This window comes from Camellia sinensis, chromosome 7, assembly GCF_055761805.1.
Source record: "Camellia sinensis isolate YWXY chromosome 7, ASM5576180v1, whole genome shotgun sequence".
NCBI classification, from domain to species: Eukaryota; Viridiplantae; Streptophyta; class Magnoliopsida; order Ericales; family Theaceae; genus Camellia; species Camellia sinensis.
In genome coordinates, this window is record NC_138967.1 from 51,136,431 (window position 1) to 51,164,208 (window position 27,778).

The window sequence follows — 27,778 nt, forward strand, 5'->3', positions numbered from 1 at the left end:
ACAATAAATTTCCAAGGTTACTGTACAAATTACACATCTTTTTTTCCCTCTCCCCTATCCTTTTAATTAATTTATATTATTAATTGATTTATTAGATTTCATTGAATTGTTTAATTACTCAGCATTTAAAATTAATTAATAACTTTTTTGCTCAGATTCTTGTTTCGTTTAATATATATATATATATATATATATATATATATATATTTTCCCCATATTTGTTAGTGTTGAAATGGAGGATAGTATAATGGATGATGGTGGACTTGAGGGATGCATCGAAGAAATGAGAGAGTTGGCCAAGGATAAATCACCATATCTTGGTATGGAGTTTCCATCAGAAGAAGTTGCATATGAGTTTTATAATGAATACAGAAGAATTGTGGGGTTTAGTATTAGAAGAGATTATTGTAACAAAAGTCAGAAAGATGGTTTTATGACTAATAGAAAGTTTGTTTGTTGTAAGGAAGGAGAGAGGGAAAAAGATAAACGGTACACGATGATAAAAAATCCTCGAAGTGAGACAAGAACAAATTGTAAAGCATTTATGCATATATCTTTTAAGCGGGACTTGTCGAAGTGGATTGTGTCGAAGTTTGATAGCAACCACAACCACTCTTTGCATCTTCCTCAATGTACTCATTTGATGCCATCTCAGAGAAAGGTATGTGATGCTCAGGGTATAAATATTGACATAGCTGATGAGAGTGGTATATCTCTTAAGGCTTCATATGATCTTATTAGTGCTATAGCAGGAGGGAAGGAATTTGTAGGGTTCACGCGAGAGGATCAGAAAACCTACTTACGTGCAAAAAGACAGCGAAACTTGCAGTATAGTGAAGCATGGAGTTTGTTACGATATTTCCAGCAGCAAGTGGCAGAAAATCCATATTTTTACTATGCCATTTAGTTGGATGTAGATGAGATAATTACTAATATTTTTTGGGCTGACCATCAGATGATAACAGATTATGGGCTTTTCGGTGATGCAGTGTCATTGACACAACTTTTCGAACAAATAAGGAGTACCGTCCACTTGCTTTATTTTCTGGCTTTAACCACTTTAGAATGACAGCGATTTTTGGTGCAGCATTATTATATGATGAAACTGCAGAGTCATTTGAATGGTTATTTGAAACATTTTTGGATGCAATGTCAGGAAAAAAGCCTGTTAGTTTTTTCACAGATCAAGATCAAGCAATGGCTAAGGCAATTTCACAAATCATGCCTGAGGTTTTTCATGGGTTGTGCACTTTTCACCTAATGCAAAATGCTTTGAAGCATTTAGGTTACTTGTTCAAGAGTGGTTCAAAATTTAGTAGCGATTTAAAAGCTTGCATTTATGACTACGAGAATGAGCATGAATTAATTGAAGCTTGGAATTCTTTGATTGATAAATACAACTTGCAAGAGAATGAGTGTGAAAAGAACTTGGAGAAAAAGAGAGCAGTGGGCGCATGTGTATATGAAGTGGGTATTTACTGGAGGAATGCGAAGCACACAACTTAGTGAAAGTCTAAATGGAACATTAAGGGGATATTTGAAAGGTGATCATAACATTGTTCAATTCTTTACTCACTTCAATCGGATTGTTGTAGATAAGCGGTATGAGGAAATTTCTGCAATATATGATTCTAGACAAAAGTTGCCAAGAATGAAATTGAAAAAGTCTCTCATTTTAATCCAAGTTGCGAGTTTGTACACCCCTCCTATTTTTGATTTATTTCATTGTGAGTTGGATACGTCCCTTTGTTGTTAAGTGAAGCAATTCCATGAGTTAGAAGGCGAAGTTAAGTGCGTGATTGGCTTGTATGGTAATGGTGAAGAGTATATTGTGGAGGGTAGGGTGGAAGTTACTGGGCTAAGAGGAGAAAAAAGCTATCAAGAAATACATTGTACTTGTAAGAAATTTGAGAACTTTGGAATTTTATGTAGTCATGCAATCAAAGCACTTGGTAGAATGAATGTTATGAAAATTCCCGAAAGGTATATATCAGGCCGATGGAGATTGGATGCAAAAGATTGTGAAGTTGAAGAGAAAAATGTTGTAGTGGATGAGGATGATCCGAAGTAGTTAATATTAGCACGTTATAGAGATCTTTGTCCAAGAATGGTGAAACTAGCTACTCAAGCATCTATGCACAAACCTGCCTATCAATTGGTTGATGAAGGAATTAAGGAATTGTGTGTAAAAGTAAATAATATGATGAAGGGAGTTGGAAATTTTGGTACCAATGAATTAGATGTGGACGACCCCAACTTTGCACAAGTTAAGGGCATAAAGAAGAAAGATGTTGGACACAAAGGGAGGGGTAGATTAAAACCTTGGCATTAGATGATGAATAAGAAGACAAGTTATTTCACAACCTACCCGCCTTAGTAAGGTATTACCTACGTACTTTTGAAATTTCAAATGACATGCATTTATTTTTATAAATTGTGTAAAGTATTGATAACTTTTTGAATTTCTTTAGACTATTGGTCAATCAAGCAACACTACAAATGTTCAAAATTCATCCTCAAGCCAACAACAGGTTAGCTATTGTTTTATGTTATTTATTTATTATTATTATTATTATTATTTTATAAATTGTGTAATGTATTGATAAATTTAACAACTTATGTAAATTATTGGTCAATCAAGCAATATCACAAATGTTCAAAATTCATCTTTAAGTCAACCACAGGTTAGCTCTTGTTTTATGTTATTTTGTTTATTTTTTAGACTACATTGTATTAGTGTATTTACTTTTCATGGTGTTTTATGGAGTAGGATGGTGGGAGTCTCTATTGGCCACAATTGATAACTTATGGGTATAATCTTCTCACACATGATACTAATTCATCCTCACCAAGGTATCCACAATCACAACATTTGTCTTTCCAAGCATCACATAGTCCACAAAGTTTTCAAGTAAGTAATATATATATATATATATATATATGTTTGTAATGTAATTTAGTCCATAAAATTTATTCTAATGAATTTTCTTTTATTTTCTTTTCTTTTTTTTTATAGGGAATATCACTTAATCCGATGGGGCACAATTCAATGGAGACCGAATTTAGAAATGAGAGTTCTTTTGATTTTTCTATTTATTCCCAACCGCCTCCACAAAATTGACATGGCGATCCACTTTGTAGTTTTTGTTTTGAGAATTCAAATTGAAGGTTTTTAGAATTTTTTTTGGATAATTTAGAACGGTTGAGACAGATTTTGGAATATTTGGTAGGAGATTTTGAAGTTTAAATGTTCATAATTTTGTTTTATTTTTTTTTATATAGATGTTGGATGTGAATTGAATATATTTTGGCCTTAAGTTGGTGGTTTTTTTTTTTTTTTTTTTTTTTTTTTTTTTTTTTTTTTTGCTTATGGTTTGATAAATTGATTTGTTCAAATACAATTTTTTCCCCTTTCAATTTCACTTTTGATACATTTAAGTCAGTTTTGAAAAAGTCAAAACATGTATGGTTTGTTTGATTTTAATTTTAAAATTAATCTTTTTAAAAAAATACAATTTGGTTTTATAAATTGATTTGTTCCATGAATTATTTTTATTTTATTATATTTTCTATTTATAAAATAAATTTTTTTTAACACAAACTCACCCCCTTCAACTTTATAGGCCCGCGGGACCCAGAAGATGGCTCCGTCCCTATTAGGTTTATTGTTTTGTTTGTTATAGTGAAAGAATTAATGAAGAATTAATGAACCCTCACATTAATTAAATAAAAAATAAAAAAATAAAATGGTGGCGTTTTACGTCACAGCAGTCACGGCTGTGAATCCTCCACAGCAGGGACCCCTCCTCCCCCTCTCCCACTTTTCGTAATGGAAGAGATCCACAAAATTATTTTTTGATGTCTAAGGTCCCTAAACATGTATCAGAGAAATTTGACTCTTTGTCTCTCCTCCTCTACTGCAGAGCAACACTTCCTCTCTCTCTCTCTCTGAAACCCTAGAGAGAAGAGATGGCAAAGCACCACTTCCTCTCTCTCTCTTCCCGCTATATACCCTCTCTCTCTTCCTCATCTCTTTCTCTATCTATCTGTTGATTTCACAAGCCCATTTTTTTTCTTCTCTCCCAAATCCTCAACAAAATAACAAATCAAATGCCAAAAATACACAGTCAATCGATCTGTGTGTGTTTGAGATTACCATTACACTATAGCACTCACTCTCAAATCTGATGAGTGAGTGATATATATACATATATATATATATAGAGAGAGAGAGAGAGAGAACCCAAATTAATCTGTTGAGAACAATCATTATGACGAAACCATTCCACAAGCACAACAACTTCTTCTTCGGAGAGTGGTCCACCAAGAACCTCGCGTTGCTGTTCTCCTACCTATAGCAAATCAACTGCTTCTTCAGCCAGAGCATAAGTGCTAGTCCATTTCCGGTCAAGCTGTCCAGGTCCAAAGGGAGAGAATCTCGATGGTTCACGGTACCCAATGGGTTCAATCAAAGGGTTAGTCTTAGAGTATGAGTACCTGAAATCAAAGGGTAGATTCGATTTCAATGAAAAATCTAAGACTTTCACTGATTTCAATGAAGCCTTGTTTTGACTATTTCCTTGCTTCTTTTTCTCGTTCTCGTTATTGGGTTTAAGGGTTTTGGAGATGAATGAAAATGGAGGTTCATAAGTATATTTTCATTTTGGGAAGATTGGCTTAATAAATGAGAGATACACATGAGTGTTGCCTGGGTTACATCATGAAAGAGGATCATGAAGTGTGGGATTAGGGTTTGATGTCTTGAATGATGCCATGGAAATATCTTGACAAGTCAATGAAATTTCAAAAAAACAAACTCAGAGAAATTTGTTTAATATATATATATATATATAGGTTGCTATTTGTTGCTTATTCACTCAATGAAATGATCTTCTCTCTCTGCTTTGAACTGAAATTTCTCTGGGTTGGTCCAGAGGAATTCTCGAGTTTAAGCTGAATTTTTTCTCTATTGGTCCAGAGAAATTCTATGGTTTGAACTAAAATTTCTTTGGGTTGATCCAGAGAAATTCTCTGGCTTTGATTGAACTACTCCTCAATGTTGTCCAGAGAAATTTGGCAACCTCTTCTTTTCTAACTTTCTCTGGATTTCCAGCAGGTTGCTTGAAAAAAGGGTTGCTACGTTGTCTGGAGAAATTTTGAAAGTCCAGAGAAATTCTTCAATTTTCTTTGTGACGTGAATTTTCTCTGGAGTAATTTTCTCTGGACTAATTTTCTTTGGACCAATTTTCTCTTGATCAACTTGAAGGACCTTAGACATTATGAAAATATTAGATGTTCTTTATGCTATAAAATCTTAATATGAGGGATTTTTAAAAAAAAAAACCCCTTAAATTTATATCTCATTTAATACTCAAGACCCAAGAATAATTAAAATTCAAAAAAAAAAAAAAATTTGCCATAATAATAATAATAATATTTCAATTTAATTCAACTCGTTACAGTCGACCTAGAGAACAACCGGAGGATGTTCGGCCGGTCAACCGGCTAGTGTAAAATTTTTAAAATCTTAAAACAAATTTTGCAAGGAGGTGGTCGATCAAGGGACAACCGGTCGAACATCTAACCGGTCATCCAATACTCGTGTATACTTGTAAAGCTAATAACTATTTACAGTAATTTAATAAAAAATTTAGACATATTCAATTTGATGAAAGATATAAAATATTTTGAATTTAATATTAATTTGATATTAACATTGGAGTATCATTTTTGTGAAATTTAAATTTAATGAAAGGTTTCATTTTATCACGACTATTACTCTCCAAGGTCCCGAGATAAACCCTGTCCCTCTTTTCAACTGTGTTTTTTACCTCCAATTCCACGTCCTCTCTGTTTCACTATCCTCGCTCCATTGAGAGAGAGATTGCTAGTAGAGACCATGAGGGTGCGCCAAACCCCTTAAAATGCGCACTCCACTGACCACTCTTTCTCTAACACAGCTCACTACCCTTATCTTTAGATCCTAATCTTCGAGCAACAGTTTCTTTCTGAGAATCCATCAGAGATTGTTCAAGCAATATCAGATTTTGAGGTGAATATTTTGTTCTTTTTAAACATCTGGGTATCTTCCAAACACAAATCTTTGATGGGTTTTACTTTTTTTCAAATATTTGTATGTATTGGTGGAATAATTGGATTGGTTTGTTGAATGTATCTCTTGTTTTGATCGTTTGATGTGATTATGTTTTTTTTTTTTTTGGTATTTGTTTCCGTTCTTTTTACTATGTGGGTTTGTAATTAATTGACTGTAGGGATTTTAGGAATGGTTTGGTTTACTAATGATTGTTAGTGCGTCTGTTTTTTTTTTTTTTTTTTTTTTTAATTATTAGTTATTTAGTGTTTAATGTTTATTGCTTTATTGGATTGCTTTGGAACGTTTTTTTCCCTGATCATCAGGATGTTTGCTTAACGCTGTGTATGATTGGGAGATTTGAGAACGAATTTGAAAGGGAAAGGGATTTTATTTATATTTCACCTCTCTTTTCTTTTTTTCTTTCCAAATCCCCCAACCATATACAGGGTAACAGTCCTCTTGGTAAGTTAGGTAAGGAATGAAAGGAAAAGATTATGGTGGTGAGGAAAAGAAATAACTGCGGTTTCTCACATTATGTTTAGATGAACATGATAGAAAGAGGACTCTATTGGTGTTCTTTTTTCTTTTTATTTTTATTTTTCTTTTTTAATTTTTAATTTAGATGGACAATTTAGGTATTATAAAATTTTTACCTTTCTCAAAAAATGGCACCAAGTTTGGTGAAAAATAGAACATGAGTTTTAAAGACTTCACTTTCTTTCAATTTCTTCCTTTCACATCATTTTGCCTCTCCTCATTCATCCAAATAAGTGATAAGATTTTTGTTTCTCACCATTTCTTTTCTTTTATAGTCAAACCCCTCAATCCAAACGGGATATGGATTTGGTTTTATTTCTTTTGGTGCTTATAGTTTTCCTGGATTGGTTTCAGGAATTAATGGCGAAAAAAGTTAAGAAGAAAGCCCGAAGTGGTCAAACAGAGAAGCGAGTTTCTACCCTTTCTCAGAAAACTGAAACTGTCAGCCAGCATAGCATTCCAAGTACTGATAATGGACTTTCAATCATAAAAGAGAGGAATGTGTGTTCCCATCTTGATAAGGGTATTGATTTAGCTAAATTTTCTTCAAGAATAAGGTCTATAGAACATATTAGGTGTGAAGATTATAGAGAGCAGGGCCGGCCCTGGGCTAAGGCTGGTGAGGCCTGTGCCTACGGCCCCAAAAATTAGGCCCAAAAAAAGGCCTCCAAATTTAGTCTTGCACTATATTAAAAACTTAAAATGGCCCAATTCTGTTTAATTAATTTAGGCCATTTTAAAGGGGTCTCAAAAAATCTATTTGGCCCAATTGATAAAAGGTCCAATTAAAAAATATTTATAAGTTTTAGTTGTTAGTCCAATTAAAAAAATAAAATATAAAATATATGTATATGTATTAGTCGTTAGCCTAATTTTGTGTGGCCTATTATTTTCTCTCTTTATGGCCCAATTATGTGTTTTTTAGTATTTTTTTTTAAAAATATTTTACCCAATTTTTATTTATTTATTTTTTAGATACATCTAATTTAGATACGCTTAAAAACTATAATATATTTATATTTTTAAAAAAAAAAAAAACTTTACCAAATACAAAAAATATAAAAAAAAAAAAACGAATTGCAAACTTAGACAATTATTTTTGAAAACTCTAAATCAAACAGAGTGATTTTTATTTTTATTTTTTTATAAATATCTAAAAAGGCCCCGAAAAATTATTACGCCTTAGGCCCCAGGAAACTCAGGGCCGGCCCTACAGAGAAGGTGTGGTTGATAGGTGGGCAAGTAAGGGAAGGGGCAAGCAAGTGAAGAAGAAAGGGGGAGGTTCTATGGACAAGAAACCTGAGTCTAAAGCAATTTGGGTTTGTTTGGAATGTGGTCATCTTTCATGCAGGGGGATTGGATTCCTAACAACCTCTCAAACCCATGCAATTCAGCATGCCAGTCAAACCCGTCATCCATTGGCTATCCAATTTGAAAACCTTCAACTACACTGGTGCTTCCCTTGCAATACACTTATTCCAGTTGAAAAATTGGAGGAAAGTGGTGAACAGAAAGATCCGCTGTAAGATATTGTGAAATTGATAAAGGGGCGATCATTTCAAGGGGCCTTGGTGGATGTTGAGGATGTTTATTTTGGGAGTGGCAATGTTATAAGTGAGATAAAATTAGAAAACACCATAAGTAGTTTGGATGGAAAAAGTGGTTATGTGGTCAGAGGCTTGGTTAATCTTGGTAATACTTGCTTCTTTAATTCAATCATGCAGAATCTCTTAGCAATGGAGAGATTATGGAATCACTTCTTGGAATTGGATGAGTCTTATAACAACCCTCATTCTTGTACTTAGAAAATATGAGGAAGAAGAACTCCGAAAATATGAGGAAGAAGGAATATATTTCTGTTATATTCAAAACTTCTTATCTTACAAGACCAAATGACACTCCTTATATAGGAGATATTACAAACATCATTATAACCCATTATATGCCACTTACATATTATATATTACCACTATCTACCACTATCATATTATATACATGCCACTATCTACCACCAACACCACTATCATATTCTATACATGCCACTATCCTTCACCAACACCACTATCATATTATATACATTATCACAAATTTCCAGCACTCCCCCTCAAGCTGGTTTGAAGATATCTTCCATAGCCAGCTTGCTAGTCAGCTTATCAAATTGCTTCTTGTGTAGTCCCTTTGTTAGCACATCAGCTAATTGTTCACCTGTTGGAAGGTAGGTCATACAGATTATGCCAGCATTGATTTTCTCCTTGATGAAATGTTTATCCACTTCTATATGTTTTGTGCGATCATGTAGAACTGGATTATGAGCTATAGATATAGCTGCTTTGTTGTCACAATAGACCTTCATAGGTGTCGGGTGAGAAAGCTTTAATTCTTCAAGAATTCTTTTAATCCACATTACTTCACAGATTCCATGGGCAACAGCTCTGAACTCTGCTTCTGCACTACTTCTAGCTACCACATTCTGTTTTTTACTCCGCCATGTAACTAGGTTCCCACCTACAAAGGAGCAGTATCCGGATGTTGATCTCCTGTCTGTAACACTTCCTGCCCAGTCTGCATCTGTGTATACTTCAACTTGAAGATGCCCATGTTTCTTGAACAGTAAGCCTCTCCCTGGAGTTCCTTTCAAATATCTTAAGATCTTATAAACGGCCTCAAAGTGCTCTGCCCCTGGTGAGTGCATGAACTGACTTACCATGCTGACTGCAAAGGCAATATCAGGCCGCGTATGAGACAAGTAAATCAATTTCCCTACAAGTCGCTGATATTGTTCCCTCTCTTTGACTTCTTCAGCCTTAGCAGCTTGTAACTTCAAGTTAGGCTCGATCGGAGTCTCCACCATCTTACAACCAAGCATACCTGTTTCTCCAAGGAGATCAAGAACATATTTTCTCTGATTAACGAATATACCTTCCTTGGATCTTGCAAATTCCATTCCGAGGAAATACTTGAGGGCTCCCAGATCCTTAATGTGAAATTCTTTTGCGAGTTTCTCTTTGAGGGCTGCTAACTCTGCTTCATCATTACCAGTTAAAATGATGTCATCAACATAAACAATCAAAATTGCAATTTTACTGTTTTTTGAATGTTTATAAAATATTGTGTGATCTGCTTGACTCTGCGAGAAGCCACAACTGATAACTGCCTTCCCAAAGCGTTCAAACCACGCTCTTGGTGATTGTTTGAGTCCGTATAATGACTTGTTCAATCTGCATACTCTGTCGCTTCCAAGTCTCTGCTCAAATCCCGGCGGTAGGCTCATGAACACCTCCTCTTCAAGATCACCATTGAGAAATGCATTTTTAATGTCAAGTTGATGTAGAGGCCAATCTGAATTTACTGCAAGAGATAACAGTACTCTGATGGAATTTATTTTAGCAACAGGAGCAAACGTCTCCTGATAGTCGATCCCATAAGTTTGAGTGAAGCCTTTAGCCACCAGTCTCGCCTTGTATCTCTCAACGCTTCCATCTGCGTTACATTTTATCGTAAACACCCATTTACACCCAACTGTTTTCTTGTCTTTGGGTAGATCAACTATCTCCCAAGTACCACTTCTCCTTAAAGCATTCATCTCTTCCATGACTGCTAATTTCCAATTCGGATCATCCAATGCTTCCTGTATATTCCTTGGAACAAACAAGTGTGAAATCCTAGATGTGAAAGCTCTATGGTTTTTAGACAGTCTTTTATAGGAGAGGTAATTTGCAATAGGATGTTTAATGCAATTTCGGACACCTTTCCTAATTGCGATAGGAACATCAAGGTCAGAAATAGAAGGAATAGGATGACCTAAAATTTCGATGCCAGAACTCGGGTGGACATTCGAGTCATTAGGATGGACATTCGGGTCATTATTCCTCAGATGAAATCGCTTCCTAGTATAAACCTGAAGCTCAGGATTTAGATCATTTTGTAGTACTTCTCCCCCTAAACAAGAATCTTCTTGACTAGGCACTATAGAACTTGGTTCTCCTAAGTGATCATTATCAGACAGATGTGGTTTTTGTGTAGGATAAATGACGTTGGGGAGCGGGATAGAAATATCCCAAAAACGGTCTTCTACTCCACTTGTCTCCTCCTGAAGAGAAGTGTTGGGGAAATAGGATTTTGTTTCCACAAATGACACATCCATACTCACATGAAATTTCTTGGTTTGAGGATCGAAACACTTATACCCCTTTTTGTTTGAGGAATAACCCAAAAAAACACATTTGATAGCACGGGGGTCAAGTTTTGAACGAAATTGACTGGGAACATGAACATAGGCAGTACATCCAAAAACTTTGGCGGGTAAATCAGAAAATAACCTCGTGTCAGGAAAAAAAAGTTTTGAGACAATCAAAAGGTGTTTTGTATGTTAACACCTTTGTAGGCATCCTGTTTATCAAATAAGAGGCTGTTAAAATTGCTTCACCCCATAAATATTTAGGAACATGCATGTAAAACATTATAGCACGTGCTACTTCAAGTAGATGTTTATTTTTTCGTTCTGCAATGCCATTTTGTTGAGGGGTATCCCGACATGTAGATTGATGAAAAATTCCCTTTTTTTCCAAAAACTCACCCAACTGCTCATTGAAATATTCTGTTCCATTATCAGAATGTAAAATACCAATTTTGGTTTGAAATTGGTTTTCAATCATATTGTAAAAATTTGTGAATAAATTTTTCACGTCAGATTTTTTATTCATCAAATAAATCCAACATAAGCGGGTATGGTCATCAATAAATGTAACAAACCATTTTTTACCAGAAAGAGTAGTGATTTTAGAAGGGCCCCAAACATCACTATGAATCAAATAAAAAGGTTTGGAAGCCTGGTAAGGTTTTGGCAAATAAGTAGAGCGATGAAATTTTGCAAAAATGCAACTTTCACAATGAAAAGAAGAACAATCAATCCCTTTAAATAATTCCGGAAATAAATGTTTCAGATAAAGAAAACTAGGATGTCCCAGCCTATAGTGCCATAGCATTATTTTTTCTTGAACAGAGATTGAACTAGTACTATTAAAGCTCTGAGCTTTTTTATTACTAGCAGGTACTTCATCAAAGTAGTAAAGACCTTCAAGCATCCTAGCACGCCCAATCATCATCCCCGAGTTCTGGTCCTGAAATTCACAATGGGATTCAAAAAATGTAACACGACAATTAGAATCCTTAGATAGTTTACTGACAGACAAAAGATTACAGGCTAAGTTGGGGACGTGAAGAACAGCATTGAGATTAATTTTCTCAGTTAGTTTAATAAATCCTTTTCCTGCAATAGGTGAAAAACTACCATCGGCTATTCTGATTTTGTCATGACCAGAACAAGGGAAATAGGTACTAAATAAATGGGAAAAACTAGTCATGTGATCGGAGGCACCGGAATCTATGATCCACGGAGAGAAGTTTAGGCAAGAGAAGGCTTTAGGATTTCTACCTGTTTGTGCCAACAAAACACTAGGAGTACCGGATGAGGAGTTGGATTTTATCAGCTTTAAGAGTTGATCAATCTGCTGTTTGTTGAAGGGACCTGAATCGGCTTCATTAGCGGTAGGAAAGCCACGATTTTTCTCTCCTTGTTTGCTGCTTTTCCAGTTGACAGGTTTGCCATGGATCTTCCAACACGTTTCGCGTGTATGGCGAGGCTTGTTGCAAAAATCACACCAGACCCGTGGCTTATCATCAAACCTGCGCTGGTAATTTGCAGCCTTGTTGGCCGCAGCATCGCTAATTAAAGCAGAAATTTCAATTGATTCACCAGTACCTTTTTTCTTAAGCATGACGCTCCTTCGGCTCTCTTCCCTTCTGACTTCGGCAAATACTTCGCCAATGGATGGGAGAGGAGGTCTGCCAATAATTCTTCCTCGCACTTCATCGAACTCAATGTTGAGGCCGGCAAGAAACTTGTAAATACGGCTGTCTTCCACAGTTTTCTTGTGGTGGTTGCAGTCGTCAACCGATTTCCATTCGTATGTGTTGAAGATGTCAAGATCCTGCCACAACCTTTTCAACGAATTGAAATATTTGGTGACGGAATCATCTCCTTGACGAATCTCTCCCAACTTCAAAGTTAATTCGAAAACTTGAGATTGATTTCCTAGGTCAGAATACATCTGACTAACATTATCCCACAATTCTTGTGCAGTAGTATAGCACATGTAATTAGAGCTTATATCCTCCTCCATGGAATTGACCAACCATGTCATAACCATGGAGTTTTCAGCGTCCCAACTGTCGAACAGCGGATCATTAACAGCAGGAGCCTTCTTGTCACCAGTGATGTAACCGATCTTTCCTTGCCCACGGATATACATCCGGACAGATTGTGACCAGCGGAGAAAATTATCACCATTTAGGCGAATGGTGGTGATTTGGACAGAGTGAGAGTTGGACGTTTTCACCGGAATGGCAGCGGCAGGGGTTGAAGTGGTTTCAGACGTGACTTCCGACATGGCTATGACGGTTTTAGGGCTGCTGTGTTTTTTGTGGCTCTGATACCAACTTAGAAAATATGAGGAAGAAGAACTCCGAAAATATGAGGAAGAAGGAATATATTTCTGTTATATTCAAAACTTCTTATCTTACAAGACCAAATGACACTCCTTATATAGGAGATATTACAAACATCATTATAACCCATTATATGCCACTTACATATTATATATTACCACTATCTACCACTATCATATTATATACATGCCACTATCTACCACCAACACCACTATCATATTCTATACATGCCAGTATCCTTCACCAACACCACTATCATATTATATACATTATCACAAATTTCCAGCACTTGTCTTGGTCATACTCATACGCATTTACATGATTTTGCCTTGTTAAGCTTGCATCTTTAGACTTTGATTTGTTTTGCCTAAGTGAAGGTTCTTGTCTTATATTGATGCTATCATGTTTTGCCTAAGTATTATATGCATGCTTTGTTCCTTGCTTGGTGTGTTAAGCCTAGGTCATCTATCTTTGCTGTCTCAAGCCTAGGTCACACCTTTGAACCTCTTACACCTAGGCCGAGATGTGTATCATCTAGGCGTCCTAGATCTTTGATCCATGCACCTAGTGATCTTGTTCCTAGACTGGTATGACTTAGACCGAGGTGTGGCACATCTAGGCTAAGGTGTGGCACAGCTAGGCCAAGTGTTATCCTTCCTAGCCGAGATCAGGAAGACCTTACTTGCCCGAAGCCTATGTCTTGATCCGGGATCATTGCCTTGTCAGAGTGCCCATGCTACCTTACACACTTTGTCATACTCTTGTCTTTTCACTCTGGCACCTTTTTGAGGAGATCCAATCAGATGATGCCACGTGTCCCAACAGAGAGTTAAGTCAGGCTCTAGCTGAGAAACCCATATCACTTTCCATATCCTAGCCTCGTAGAGAGAGAAGCTCTAGGAAGAAGAAGAAGTTCTTAGAGAGAGAACTAGATTTCCAAGCTTGATCCTTAGAGTTTGAACCATTTGATTCGTGTTTTGAGGTTAGATTCTTGATCTACTCTTGTTGTTCTTTATGTTCATATGATCACATTGCATGATCTAGCATGATTCATGAGTCATGCTTTGATTTAAAGTTTGGTTTTAGAAAGAGAAAATGATGTTCTTGTGTTTTTGAAGAAAAATCATGTTTTGATCCGAAAATTTGTAACAAGTTTCATGTTTTTGTGTTTGTTTTCATGAAATCTTCGAGTACGGGTACCGAGGTCCACATTTTTGAACTCATATCATGAAATCTCATATTTTGAATAAGAAGTTATGATTTTTGGCATTCATGTTCTTCATGTTTATGTTCTTCATGTTCTTCAAGGGGGGAAACCCAGATTTCCAGACTTCATTTCCCTAAGTGTGATCACCGAGACCATTCTTGCCTAGATCTCACACCAAGGCCAAGCATCGTATCTCACCTTGGCCTACCTTGCATGATCACTTGCATCTTAGTCTATCTTGTATGCACACCTAGGTCGACCATGGCACACCCTTGCCGGCACTTTGTAACATCTCGGCAGGCTGCCGCACACCTAGGCCTAGGAGACCACACCTCGGCCAAGAGGTGTGGGACCTCAGCCAAGACTCCCTGAGTTCACCCAGCTTGGCCATTTTTGCCTAGATCATCTCTGTGTATCCATTAGCATGTTTTCCCTAGAAGAAAAACAGTGTTTTGACTCCCAGCACATGTTTTGCTGTGTCTTGGCTTGGTTTTGGAAAGAAATGCCAGGATCATTTTCATTCATGTAAAGCTTGTTTTGAGAGTGCATTGCACAATCATCTTTGAACATTCCTTCTTGTCTTTTTGGAAATGCATTCAGTAGCCTTTGCTATATGATTGTAGGTCTTGGATTCTTGCCTTAAGCCCTACATTCGAAGAGTTATTGTGAGTGGTATTTTTAATAAAGTTATGTTATAAAGTTTTGATAAAGCTTTGTTTCGTTTTGGAAAAGTATTTGATCAAACATGAATGATTATCCTTTAGTTTTTGTATCAAGTATTATGTTTGTTTTGATGACATTCTTGGAAAGTCCTTAGTGCTAGGGGATTATAATGCAACTAGTACCCTTGTTTGAGATATCTCCTTTGCCACCGACGGTCTTGTATGGGTGGGTTTGTCTAATTGATTCCGGGTCGATTATTCCCTTGTTTTGTCAGGAATGTTATCCCTTGTATTATGTTGATGTTAGTAAGCATCCCTTGAAACTTTGAAAGACTTTGATTGATGGACTTGGTTCATCCCTTATTTTGTTACAAGTTATGATATGTATTGTTTTGATAAAGATCTCGGATATCATTCATTCAAACCTTTATTACTTATATCATTCACTGAGTATCCAAGCTCACTTTCCCCTTTATATATATGTAGGTGATGAGCAAGAAGGCGATGTCGCCTAAGCTTTGTTTGGAAGATGTTTTTGGATTCATGTTTTGCTAGCATCTTGAAGATCATGCTTCTTAGTTTGTAATTCATTTCTTTTGTATGTATTGGCTCGAGAAGACTTTTGATCAAGATGTATCATGTACTTTAGTTTATTTGTATCCAAGATGTAACACCATGTTAAGATGTATGTCATTTCATTCGATCTATGCACAGCTCTTATGGACTATTTAAATTTAAATTTATTGCTTCCGCACATGTAGGCCCCATATGTATACTTTGTTGTGTGAATCTTTGTAAGTTGGCCTTTGGTAATCTCAAATTACTGGCCATCACGGCATCATTCTACTAGGGACAGAATGGGGTCGTGACAAGTCTGTAGGTCCTCTTACCGTTTCTTTAAAGAAGCTCTTTACTGAAACTAGTCAAGAGGCTGGCTTGAGAAATGTGATAAATCCAAAATCCTTTTTCGGGTGTGTTTGTGCCAAGGCTTCCGAATTTAGGGGGTATGAACAGCATGACAGTCATGAGTTGCTTTGTTGTTTACTCGATGGGTTGTGTACTGAAGAGTTGAGTGCAAGAAAACAGACTATTCTCTGGAAAATGGGATTACCTCAAATCTGGTTCCCACTTTTGTTGATGGCATCTTTGAGGGCCAACTATCCAGTACTGTTTCTTGTTTGGTATGTGGGCACTCTTCAACAGTGTTTGAGCCATAGTTCTTCTATCATCTGTTACTGTTCTTACTTTCCTTTAAAATTCTCTAAATTTCATATTATGGGCAGTGCATGTCTTCTTTTAAGATGGGGTGCAGTGGATGCTGAAGCATACCCTGAAGCTGCGAGAAATGTTTTGCAAATATTGTGGGATGTTGGAACCTCCAGACATTCTGGTCATGGGTCTCTATGGGCAAAGGCCCGGGTCTCTGCTTACGATGCATTAACTCATTATGAGGTCAATTTTGTCAAAGTTGAGAACATACCTATTGGCTCATTGTTCCTTGCAGTTTTGCTTACTTCTGTCTTGTGTTTTATTTGAGCTGGTTACTGATTTTATGTTTTTTACTTCATGCGCGTTATGTATTCTCAGGTAGTACACATTCAAAAAAGCATTCCAGATTTTAAGAAAAGGAACATGGAACTGCTTACTTCTGAGACTGATCCTGAAGTACTATGGGCCATGGAAGTATTTGAAGTCAAGATTATTACATATGAGCACATGTAAATAAACATATTTATTAACATCTTTTGTCTGCTTCACATGTTTGGAAATGTTTGAAGTGGCTAACTTGATAACCTTTTAACATTTTTCTTCAGCACATGGCGCAGATTTGTAAAGGAGAAAAAAGTTGCTGTAAACAAGATTGAGAAGTTGCTAGATGTTTTCCCTCAGGTTATTTTTGCTTCGGGTATAATAAACAGATTGTTGCTTTGTAATCCTTTGGTTGTGCCTTTCTGAGAAAATGCTGGTGTTTTTTCCAGTCTCCGTTTTGTTGGAGATAAATTTCAAAATAAAAATAAAATTTCTTGTTTGTCATCTTTGTGACCTCCTACGATCTTCCTTCCATGTGTCTCTCGTTAAGTCTCTTGGTACCCCGCATTGGTGGGACTAGTACCAGCAAGTAACCACACTTTCTGCTTCTTGTTTTTGTTTTTTGATCGGCAACAAAATGAATTTTATTGAGAAAAAGAGGAAGAAAAACAAAACGGGACAGGCAGTCCTCTACAAGCAAACCTGTGACTGTGTATAAAACAAAACAAAAACCAAGTATTGCATACCAACACCCAGTCTCTAGAAATAAAAAATGTTACTTGGTCATTTTAGTCTGGCACAATGTTTGAAGTACATGAATGTAAGAAAATACCAGAAAATGAGATATAATATTTTAGAAATAGAAGACTTCCAGAAGAGATTCTAAATATAGAAAAGATGTGTTAAGTGAATAACTTCAGGAAAATCAGAAGAATGGGGCGTGGTTGATGTTATTGATGCTGAAGTAGAAACTTAATGATTTTGGTGAGACTCACATGTATGTAATCCCGATCCCCAGGTGTTTATATGCATTTCATTTGCAGGAAATACCACTGGAGCTAGTCAGTTACCTGGCGCAGCTCTGTTTTGCCTTTCTTTGACTCCTAAAGACATGACCACGGGGCAGCAAAAGTAAAATCACTACACCAATGCTTTATGCTGAAATCTTTTCATAGGGCCTTACCATACTTCTAATTCTTCATTAATTAGAGTTCAGGGACTGCAAAACGTACATGCTAAATACGAGAATGCACTTGTGGAGATAGTTGCATCTTTGTAGCTCTCGAGAAACATCCTGATTGCACTTCTTTCACTGCAATCTTGGAAACCCTTCATGCAACGTTGGTTGAGGGCTTGTGTCACCTTCCTTGATGCTAAGGCGCCATCCACTGTGTTGGATAAAACATCTAAAGCTGCTAATGGTATTCTGAAGGTTTGTTACCCTTCTAAAAGTAATGTCCGTACTGCACTTTAGTCACATCCAGCCCAATTTCCATGTATAATGCGTAAAGAATGATATTGTGACGACCGGGTATATTCTTTTTCCTTGCTAAGTTCTCCTTTTGTTCTCATTGAGTTTGAAATATCCGGAAGTTGTTCTTAAAATAAAGTTCTTGTCCTTGTTTTTGTTCGGGGTTGAATTTCACTTGTTCCGGAGGGTGCACGGTCGAGTCCGGAGTGCCCGAGGATCAAGCCAGAAAATTCTGGGCTGTTGGGCCAGTGCCGCACGTGCGGGGGGTGAGGCCGCACGTGCAGGGAGGGGTGAATTTCAGTGGGTTGCACACTGTTTAAATTGCAGTTGCGGGTAGGGAGGTGCGGAGGTAGCCGCACGTGTGGGAGGCCCGCTCCGTACGTGCGGGGGCAAGTGCCGCACGTGCGGTCGGCCAAAGTCCGTGAAACTCTGTTGTTTTCTCCTCTTTTGGGCTGTGTATCATTTTTCTTGTCTCTCTTCCTCTCTAAAAATACATTGCTCTCACCTCTCTCTATATTTCAACCTCAAAACAAGACCAAATCCTTGATCCTTCATCATCCATTAGAAATTGGTCCATAGTTTCTTCATCAACATTGTAGAGCCTCTTAAGAATCACATTGTATGTGGTGGAGATCTCTCTTCAACACCATAAAATCTAGGGTTTCATCTCTTTCATCATCAAACATTGAGGTAGGAATTTCTTAAGTTATATATACATGTTTTGCTATATTAATGTTGATTTAAAAGTTTTCTTGAAGATTCTTATGTTGATTTTTATTTTGAGATTTAAAAATGTAGAGAGTTTTAAAAGTGGGTTTAAACCTCAACCCTTTGTTAATCCTAGAGGGTTTCCTTTTCATCAGACTTAAGAAAGATGATTTTGGTAGGGTTTCACCATGAAAATGAAAAATGTTGGGTTTTGATGAAAAACCCTAGAAATTAGGGATTTTGGAAAAATATGGAAATGCCTATGGGGCTCTTTCTTTTCTTGTGTTAAAAGAATGAATGAGTGTAGGTTTTCATGATGTGGTTTAGCAAAAAATGGCAATCTTATTGATATATGAGAAAGGAGAATTTGTTTTAAAACTATTGATTAATGCACGAACATGTACGGTTGTGAGATGACAAGTTGTTGTGTAACATGGGTCATGAGAAATGGGAATCTTGGAAATTGATGTTCGAAAACATTGTATATAGGCCCTGTTTGGTAGAGTTGTGAGAAAGTGCTTATAGCTTATACCTCAACAGCTTATAGCTTATAACTTTCAGCTTAAGCTGATTTCCAGCTTATTCTTAAAGCATCTCCTGTCCCACTCAAAGAATAAGCTGATTTCTGACTTCCAAAAAACTATAAGCTATAAGGTATAAGCTAAACTAAACATATCAAAATAGCTTAAATTAAGCTGAAAGCTGAAATAAGCTGTAATTAAGCTCTGCCAAACAGGCACATAGTCTTGAAGGGACTAAATTGTTGAAGATTGTGCATAATGAGAACACATTGCTATGTGTTGATAGCTTGGTTGTGTACATGGTTAATTGTGAAACAAGATTAGTTGGAAGAAAATGGAGAAATGTTATGAGGCTTTTGTTATTACATCATATACTCGTGCAATTTATTATTATCACTCTTATATGCATCTTGAATTGAGTTGGAAACATTACATTGAAAAAATAATATTTTAAATGGGAACTATTTTAATGTTATGGGATAAATACGTTGGTAAGTCCGGTTGGGAGGTGTAGATGAATTTGATAAGTTGGCCTAAGTGTCCGGGGTGAAGGATCGAAAACACGCGCGGAGGAGGTACCACTTTCCTTCCGATTAGCAACCGGTAAAGTGGGGTTATTGGTAGTGCTTGTTGAGTCTACTTGCAGACACTAACTTAGGGATTACCTGAGTCGTATTTACCGCCCCTATTGATTAAAATTGGAGATTTCGGAAATTTTGAGACTTATTTTAAAACTATTGTTGAAAACTTGATAATTTTTAAGAACATGTGCATGGAATTTCCTTTAAACTGGCATTACATGGCATTGCATTCAACAATTGAGAGTTTACATAACTGTATATACTTTGTAAGAATTCTCTACTGGGCTTTATGCTCACCCCTATGGGATTTTGGTGCAGGAAAAGACGTGGTGATCCTGCCAAGTTAAGGGCGTGGATAATTTGTGAAGAGTAAATAGCTCTATTTTGTTGTGATTTAATTGCTAGCCAAGGGCTATTCTTGTAAGGGTCCGAAAGGCCACTTTTGTGTAACCGGGCTTAAGTCTTGGAAGTTGTAGCCCATGAGAGCATTTTATTTATTTTGAAAATTGACGCTCTACATGCTATATATTCATGTATTCAACATCCTTGAATGTATAATTCGCATGTGGAATTTTTGTATGAAACCGGTGATTAATGATGTAAAAGTTGAAGGTTTCGTTATACTTATATAGTGAATGTTAGTTAAAGTATTTCATCTTGATGGATTATTTTCGAGGCGTCACAAATATGACACTTTATCCTTGCTCATCTTTCAGATAATAAAACGGCTTGCAGAGGAATCAATTCCTAGATCTGTAGAAAACATTGTACTAGCTTTGGGTGCGCTTTGTGAGGTAAGAATTTCAATGTCATTATTTTTCCATTACAGTTAAGTTAGTGGGCATATGCTACTAATCGACTTTTGTGCTTTGGGAGGATTGAAGAGGGCCAAAGTGTTTTGGTATTGCGCCGTCTTTGCAACTTTTTGGGTTTTAGGGTTGGAAAGGAATGCATGGGTTTGGATAAAATTTGTCACTTAACTTTATTTTGGGCTTCAGTGAATCCTCTTTTTCGGGGGATTCCACTGTTTTTGCTAGTTAGAGATTAGTTGTCAGTATGTGACATGTAGAGTTCTGTTGTTTGTAGTCGTTTGTTTTGGGCTATGTTTTTTTTCCTTTATTTTTTTTTCTTGTAGAGGATGCCTTATCCTCATTTCTTATTTTTGATTAATCAATACAATTTTGTTGTTGATCCAAAAAAAAAAACGTAACCTACTCCATTGTAAGAAATAATAACCTTCAGAATAAGTTGCAATGATCAAATTGAGTTACCTGGTTATTAGCTAATAAACATTACCTTAATTGATTGAGTTTGCTTGCAAGTCATGCTCCCCAAACTTTGTCCACTTCATCAATTCTGGTGATTCACCTCTATTGGAGATTGTTAATCTTAAGCAGTGATATGCTTGTAGTTTATTTAGATTCCCCATTTAACATGTCTTGCTCAGTTCAGTCCTTAGAAAAACTTTGCTATTTCCAGGTCTTGCCTCCATCTGCCCATGCTGTTGAATCAACTGCTTCAAAATTCCTGCTTGATTGGCTGTTCCAGTGTGAGCACGAACATCGCCAGTGGTCAGCTGCTATTTCCCTTGGATTGATCTCAAGTTGCTTGCATGTGACTGATCACAAACAAAAATTCCAAAACATCGAAGCACTTATTCAGGTACACGGTTCTCGTGCCCTACTACTTGGAACATGTTGCTGTGAAGAAGTTTGCCGAATCAAATTATGGTTTTCAAAACATCATCACGTACCTTAAACTGTGGTCTAAAATCAAATTATCTTGATGCTTTGTTTCATAAAATGTCATGGCTTAATTGAGAATATGGTCCTGGATAAACATTTTTGGTGGATGTGTAATTGTCTTTTAGACTTTATCTCGAATTGTCTCCTCATTTCTGAGGATAATTTTTGTTGTAAAAAGAGATGTTCTTAAAATATTTCCTCACTATTCTTTTCTCAACTCAGAAATCAGCCATAAAGCAGGAAAGAATGGAATTTTTTCTTTTCTCTTTTCTCGTCTCCTGCTGACATACCCTATAGGCATGTTGAACATAGGACTACTAAAAGAAATGTGATAATGATAAGGAAATAACTTTACATAAAAAAATGGTGTCTAATTTATTGTTTCATGGTCTGTGCTTTCAGGTTTCATCTTGTAGCAGAAGCACCCTTGTAAAAGGAGCTTGTGGAGTTGGATTGAGATTTTCATGTCAAGATCTTCTTACTTGGGTTGAAGCTTCTGATGAATCCGACTTGGGAAAAGAAACCTGTAAGATGCAGGAAGTAGATTTACTTGGAAAAATCATTAGGGCCTTGTGTCAGATGATAAGTCAGTTTACTCCATCTTCATCTGATCTTCTAGAAAGTCTCTCTGTATATTTCCCGCTGGGTACAGATGATACTGGTTGGTATGTAACTTACAAGTCATTGGATAAGAACTATAATGATTTGGAGGAAGATATATGGGGTATTGCAGGACTTGTCCTTGGTCTGGGGAGTTCTATTGGTGCAATATACAGATCTGGGGCCCATGATGTTGTGCAAAAAATTAAAGCCTTTATCTTATCATGGATTCCACATTTGAATCATTCAGTTCAAAACTCTTTTAACAGTGAAGGTTTGGATATAGTATTATCTGTGGGATCTTGTCTTGCACTTCCGTCCATGGTGGCATTCTGCCAGAGTAGAACTGATGTATGATAATGAACTCGACCAGCTAGTGAGTGGCTTTAGGGAGCTCATTTCGGAACTAGTGTCTGTTAGGAAATCAGGCATCTCCCATCAGAGAGCTTGTTGATGGCATCTTGCGTTGGAGCAGGAAGCTTACTTGCCTGTATTTTGAATGAAGGTGTGCACTCTTTGAAAGTTGAAGTCGTAAAAGATTTGTTGGCCCGGTTTCGGAAAAGTTACTCTGATCCTCACCCTCCTCTTACCCATTTTGGTGGGATGCTTGGTGTTGTTAATGCATTAGGAGAAGGTGCTGGGACTCTGGTTCCCAATTACCCTTTAAATACTTTGCGCACCACTTATGACCAAAAGGTGATTATATTTTGCTGCATTACCAAACTCAGTGTTTCTTTTAGTTTGATGATTTGAATTTTTTTTCTCCTCTTTTTTTGACAAGTATTAATTGTTCCTTACAAGATTCTTTTTACATAATGGGTCCTTTACTTTCATGTCATGTTTTGGAGTCCCAGTTGACATCATTGGTACAAGAGATGTTTCTTGTCACACAAAATTCCGATGACGATCAACTGCAACAATATGCAGCATGGGTAGTTTCATTTCTTAGACATTGTTTGTGGTTCAGAGAATTGCAAAACACTGAGAGTAGTTTCCCAAGTAACGCTGCTGGTCAAAAATCTGTATCAAAAAAATTTCCCAAGGACAATGTAGTCATGGAGCTCTCTTTGTGGCTAATGCATCTGAACTATCTTGGGGTAGGTCTCTAGTTGGATTATGAGGAAATGCTTATTGAAGCACTATATTGCTCGTAATCAAAGCACTTTATTCTTATATAGAAGAAAATATTTTATACTGCAATTATGACTGACACTCTTTAATGTGACATATATCTGCACTGCAGTAGAACTAGAGGCAAACTCGGGAGCTTCTAATTAATTTTCTTAGGCTCATTATTGATTTATTTATTATTTTTATATATCTCTATAGCTAAATTGTCTTTTGTAAGGTTCATATTGACTTATGTGGAAAGATGATTTACTTGTGTAACCTATTTAAGCTTACTAGTATTCATGATGTAGATATGAATATCCATGTATTGACCTAGTTTTGGGTAATTTATTTGTGGATATGCTGCTCCTCCATAAACATAAAGAGATGATTCAAGATTGCTGGTTCTTTTAAGGAAATCACATTATTAACTGATTCAACTATCAATCAGAAAACTATTTTCCTTTTCACTTCTTATGCAGAGTATTGAATTAAAATTCTGTGTCACCCCCCCAATGCCTGTGGTGGATGCATACAAATCTCTCCTTTCTAGTCTTTTCCGTTTTTTCTATTTTACTTTATAAAATTCAGGCAAGTAACATTTCACATGTTTACACAGTTGCAACTGTTTTACATTGCCTTTCACAAGCTCCCAGACTGCCAGCATTGGATTGGGGAGCAATCATCAGACGGTGCATGAAATATGAGGGTCAAATTGCCGAGTCATTGTCTCCAGCTTTTATAAGTGGAATCCTTAGGGAGGAACGCCTGCAGTTGTCTTTAGCTCATGCAAACCAATTTGATCCACTCCTAAGCTTTCTCGATGAGCTGTCTGACCTGTCCAGGTTCAGGACACTTGAGCTGAATCTTCAATCATGGTTTCTCTCTCATCTGGCAGACCTGATAAAAATATTCTCGGGTTCTAGGCTTGAGAAACAATTTGATGATGTGGCTAATTTTTTATCTTCTTTACTCTTTAGAGAAGTTTGTACCGTAGAACATAAAAGCTTATTGCGGGTTTCGTGCTGGAATGGCCTGTATCTTTGTATGGAAACTTCTCTTGACACTCGAGAGTATGTATCAAACTTGGAAAATTGCATGGGGGTCCTCTTTTCTTCATTGCCTGTATTGCACTCAGACACTATTCCAGGGATGGAGCAGGTGCATTCAGTAGACTGGTCTGCAGTAGTTAGATGTCTTGTGAAGGCTCGACAGGTTGGTTATTTATCCTTCTACAGGTATTCACAATTGTGATTATATTTGTTACATGGATATTATTTTTTTCTAAATTTGTGATTTAAATTTACTCATTCAAAAGGCTGATGTCCTTCAGAAATCTGATGTCTTCACATGATTTGCAACTCTCCTCTCTCTCTCTCTCTCTCTCTGATAGACATCTTAAAAATATCTTTTCTCCTGTGTTTTAGTGGAATAGTTCTCTTACAAATTGGTTGGTAGGTATAGGGGTACACACGGGTTGGGTTGGTTGGTTGCGGTCTGTACCAAAGCCCCAGAAGGAGCCCACCCAGGTCGGTTCCAGAAAATTGAACCTTGGACCGAATTATTATATTTTATTAATCATATACTTGAAGTACAACATTATCAGTAGATTAAAAAATAATGGCTGCTTAATTGGGCTGGCCTCATGAGTCTGTTTTTTACCTGTTAGTAGGCTTAATTAAATAGAGGCCTAGGGTGAATCTTACACTGAAGGTAGAGGGAGCGAAGTAAATCTGTCAAAATCAAGGTGAATAAGGCCCAAGCTGAATCTTTCAAAATCAACCTGGTATCCAATGTCATCTGTGTTCTTCAAATCTTGGAAGCATAACCAGTAAGCACAGTAAAACCAAATCAATCGGCTTGAATTGGTCAGTTTCAGCCCTGGTCTTAGTTTCACCAAGTCATGCACTGCCATTGGGTATTTTACGTTGCCTATGGGCTGCACATGGAAAAGCAAGATTGAGTTGTTGCTGGGCATGATGTGTTTCTGCAGGAAATGAATTTCATTATTCCCTATATATTGTACACACCATAGCTTTTGAGCTTTCTGCTAGTTCAGTAACTTTAACTACTGCATGCCCTGTACAGGTTTCAGAAGTAAATTTAGTGGAAGGAGATGGTGAATTCTCCAAGGTAGTGAAAACGATGCAAGCGAAGGCCAGGCTAGTTCAGATTGGTTCCATCCCACCGTGCGAGCTGGGAAAACTGAAAGCTTATCTATTGAACACTAGATCAGATGGTTAGTTTTTCACAGAATTGTAACCTAGCTATAATTTAAGGAAACTATATTTAATAATCAGTAAATTCTGAAACTGGAATCTTTAAATTTTATTTCTTCACCAAGTTAAAATGAGCATTATTGCGTCTCATGCCTTTATAGCTGAAAACTTCACTTTCAGATTACATCTTGACTTTGTATCTTTTCAGGTATTTGGGATGTTCTGGTAGAAGTTGTAGCAGCTCTGCAACATGTTGAAGGAAGTATAAAAAAACAGTGGCTTGTTGATGTAGTGGAAATTAGCTGTGTAACAATTTATCCTTCCATGGTAGGCCCAATTCTTCTAATATGTTATCGTTACTTTTTGAAATTGATGTGGATTGTCCCAAAACCCTAGTCTGTTTACTCTGGCACAAATGCACGATACATGGTAGTATTTTCTATCAGAAATCATGTATCTAGTGCTGAAAATAAGTGTGTTGGTAATTGAAAACATGCTGCCTTCATCTCCCAATTATTCTCTTCATTTTAATGGGATGCTAGTGCGTAGTGAAGTCTCACATTGCCCAACTATGAAAGTAATGTGCACTATATAAGCGTGAGGGCATCCCCACTAAATAACTAGCTTTTGGGATTAAGTTCAACCAGGGATAGGTAGGGTGCGTATCCCTAGCTTGCATGTGGTGGGTGCTACCAAGTGAGGGAGGGTGTGATGTGAAGTCTCACATTGCTTGGTAATGCAAGAGATCCCAAGATTGGTACCTCCTTTTTCATCACCCACTACACATGAAGTGTAGGACTTCTAAAGTAAAGTGCAGTATATAAACGTGAGGGCACCCTCACCTTAACAACTAACTTTTGGGGTTGAGTTCTATTTTGTTGATATGTTCATAGCAGTTTCTCTTTGGGGCTTGTTGGCTCCTGCTGCACTTTTACAATACCTTAGCTTCTTTTTTAATGGTGTCATTGAAGTCTTTCTATTGAAAAACTAGGTTATGAGTTATCAACTGGCTTAAATTTTTCAGATGAATTTTAGTGGGTTACACCTGCTAACAGCTTGAAAACTTCATTGCACTTGTATATTTATCCTTGGTTCCCCTGCAGGCTCTGTGTTCCGTTGGTATGCTCTGTGGTAGCTGCTCCAAGTATATGCCTCTCCTAGTTGTGGACCGACACACGGTGTTGAGTGACCTACCAGTTACCCTTTCATCTCTTTTATCAGATAGCAGCTGGGGGTTGGTTGCAGAGTTTGTGGCTTCGTATTTGTGGGCATCCACAGAGAGAATTTGTGATTGGGCCATGCGTATAGCACGCAGTGATGATTCACCTATCCTGCAGCCTATTGATGTGAGTGAGAATGTTTCTGCTTTTTTCCTATTGCAGGTGATGCATCGTACCTGTGTTTCTTTGAAAGATTATTTGCCTCCTGAGAAGCAATTCAAGCTTGCCAACTTGGTGGTCCCTTGAATTCTGCGACATAGGCTGAAATGCTTGCAACAAGGCTTGAACGCATGATGTTTGTATTAGTTGCAGCTTGTAACATTTTGTTTTTTGTATAGTAGTTTCAGAGGAATTTGATTTTCTATGTGATGTAACTTTGTTAGCAACTGAAATTGTTTCTAATAGGAAAATTAATGCAATATCGCATCTTGATGTAGATTAACGGTTTAATAAACGTGAAATTTAGGATAGAATAACATTCTATGATGGAATGAGATTACATTTCAATGTTATGTTTGGATGGTAAACTTGAGAAGTGAAATGAGAATCTTATTGTTATGGGTTGAATCAAGATGTGATTTTTTTCATTTTATTCTCAAGGTGTAACCTCTTGTGGAAATTTCACGTTCTTAGAAGAATTTAAAATATTTTTTGTTCAAAAAAAAAAAAAAACGAAGAAGAAGAAAGAAGAATCTAAAATATTTGAGTGAAAATATTTAAAAATTTTGGTGTATGGTTCGTTTCTCAGATTTTCAAATCAATTGTTGTCTCAATTTAATTTTTGAATTTTTTTTTTCATTTCTGAAATTATATGCAGTGGTACTGTGTGAAATTAATTTTAAAAAGGTCAAATAATTTATATTTTGAACTCTAAAATAGGATATATTTTTCACTTTAGTCTTAAAAATAGTCTTGAAACTTGTTATATTTTCAATTTAGCAACGACGCCCCAGTCAAAGAGCATTTTTAGTATTGGAACAAGTCTTGTACATAGGATTTATTAATAAATATATATATATATATATTTTAAAAGTCTGTTAAAAATAAGTAAAAACGATGCCCCAGT

General features: G+C 36.6%; 1 protein-coding gene and 1 pseudogene across 2 annotated transcripts; both read left to right on the forward strand.

Annotated features, from left to right (window-relative positions):
• Positions 1 to 247: 247 nt before the first annotated feature.
• On the forward strand, positions 248 to 2,071 carry LOC145795801 (protein FAR1-RELATED SEQUENCE 5-like). The gene is made up of 4 exons (XM_082880705.1): positions 248 to 906; positions 990 to 1,471; positions 1,596 to 1,665; positions 1,933 to 2,071. Exons 1-4 carry the CDS (start codon positions 248 to 250, stop codon positions 2,069 to 2,071), a joined length of 1,350 nt encoding a protein of 449 aa, XP_082736831.1.
• Positions 2,072 to 5,768: 3,697 nt separating this feature from the next.
• LOC145795095 (protein RST1-like) lies at positions 5,769 to 27,147 on the forward strand (annotated as a pseudogene). The gene is made up of 16 exons (XR_014335318.1): positions 5,769 to 6,052; positions 6,986 to 7,154; positions 15,494 to 16,188; positions 16,291 to 16,459; positions 16,595 to 16,725; positions 16,822 to 16,913; positions 17,581 to 17,668; positions 17,747 to 17,969; positions 20,535 to 20,612; positions 21,298 to 21,480; positions 21,966 to 22,815; positions 22,911 to 23,260; positions 23,865 to 24,488; positions 25,362 to 25,512; positions 25,701 to 25,819; positions 26,596 to 27,147. The product of XR_014335318.1 is annotated as a protein RST1-like (transcript).
• The last annotated feature ends 631 nt before the right edge of the window (positions 27,148 to 27,778 follow it).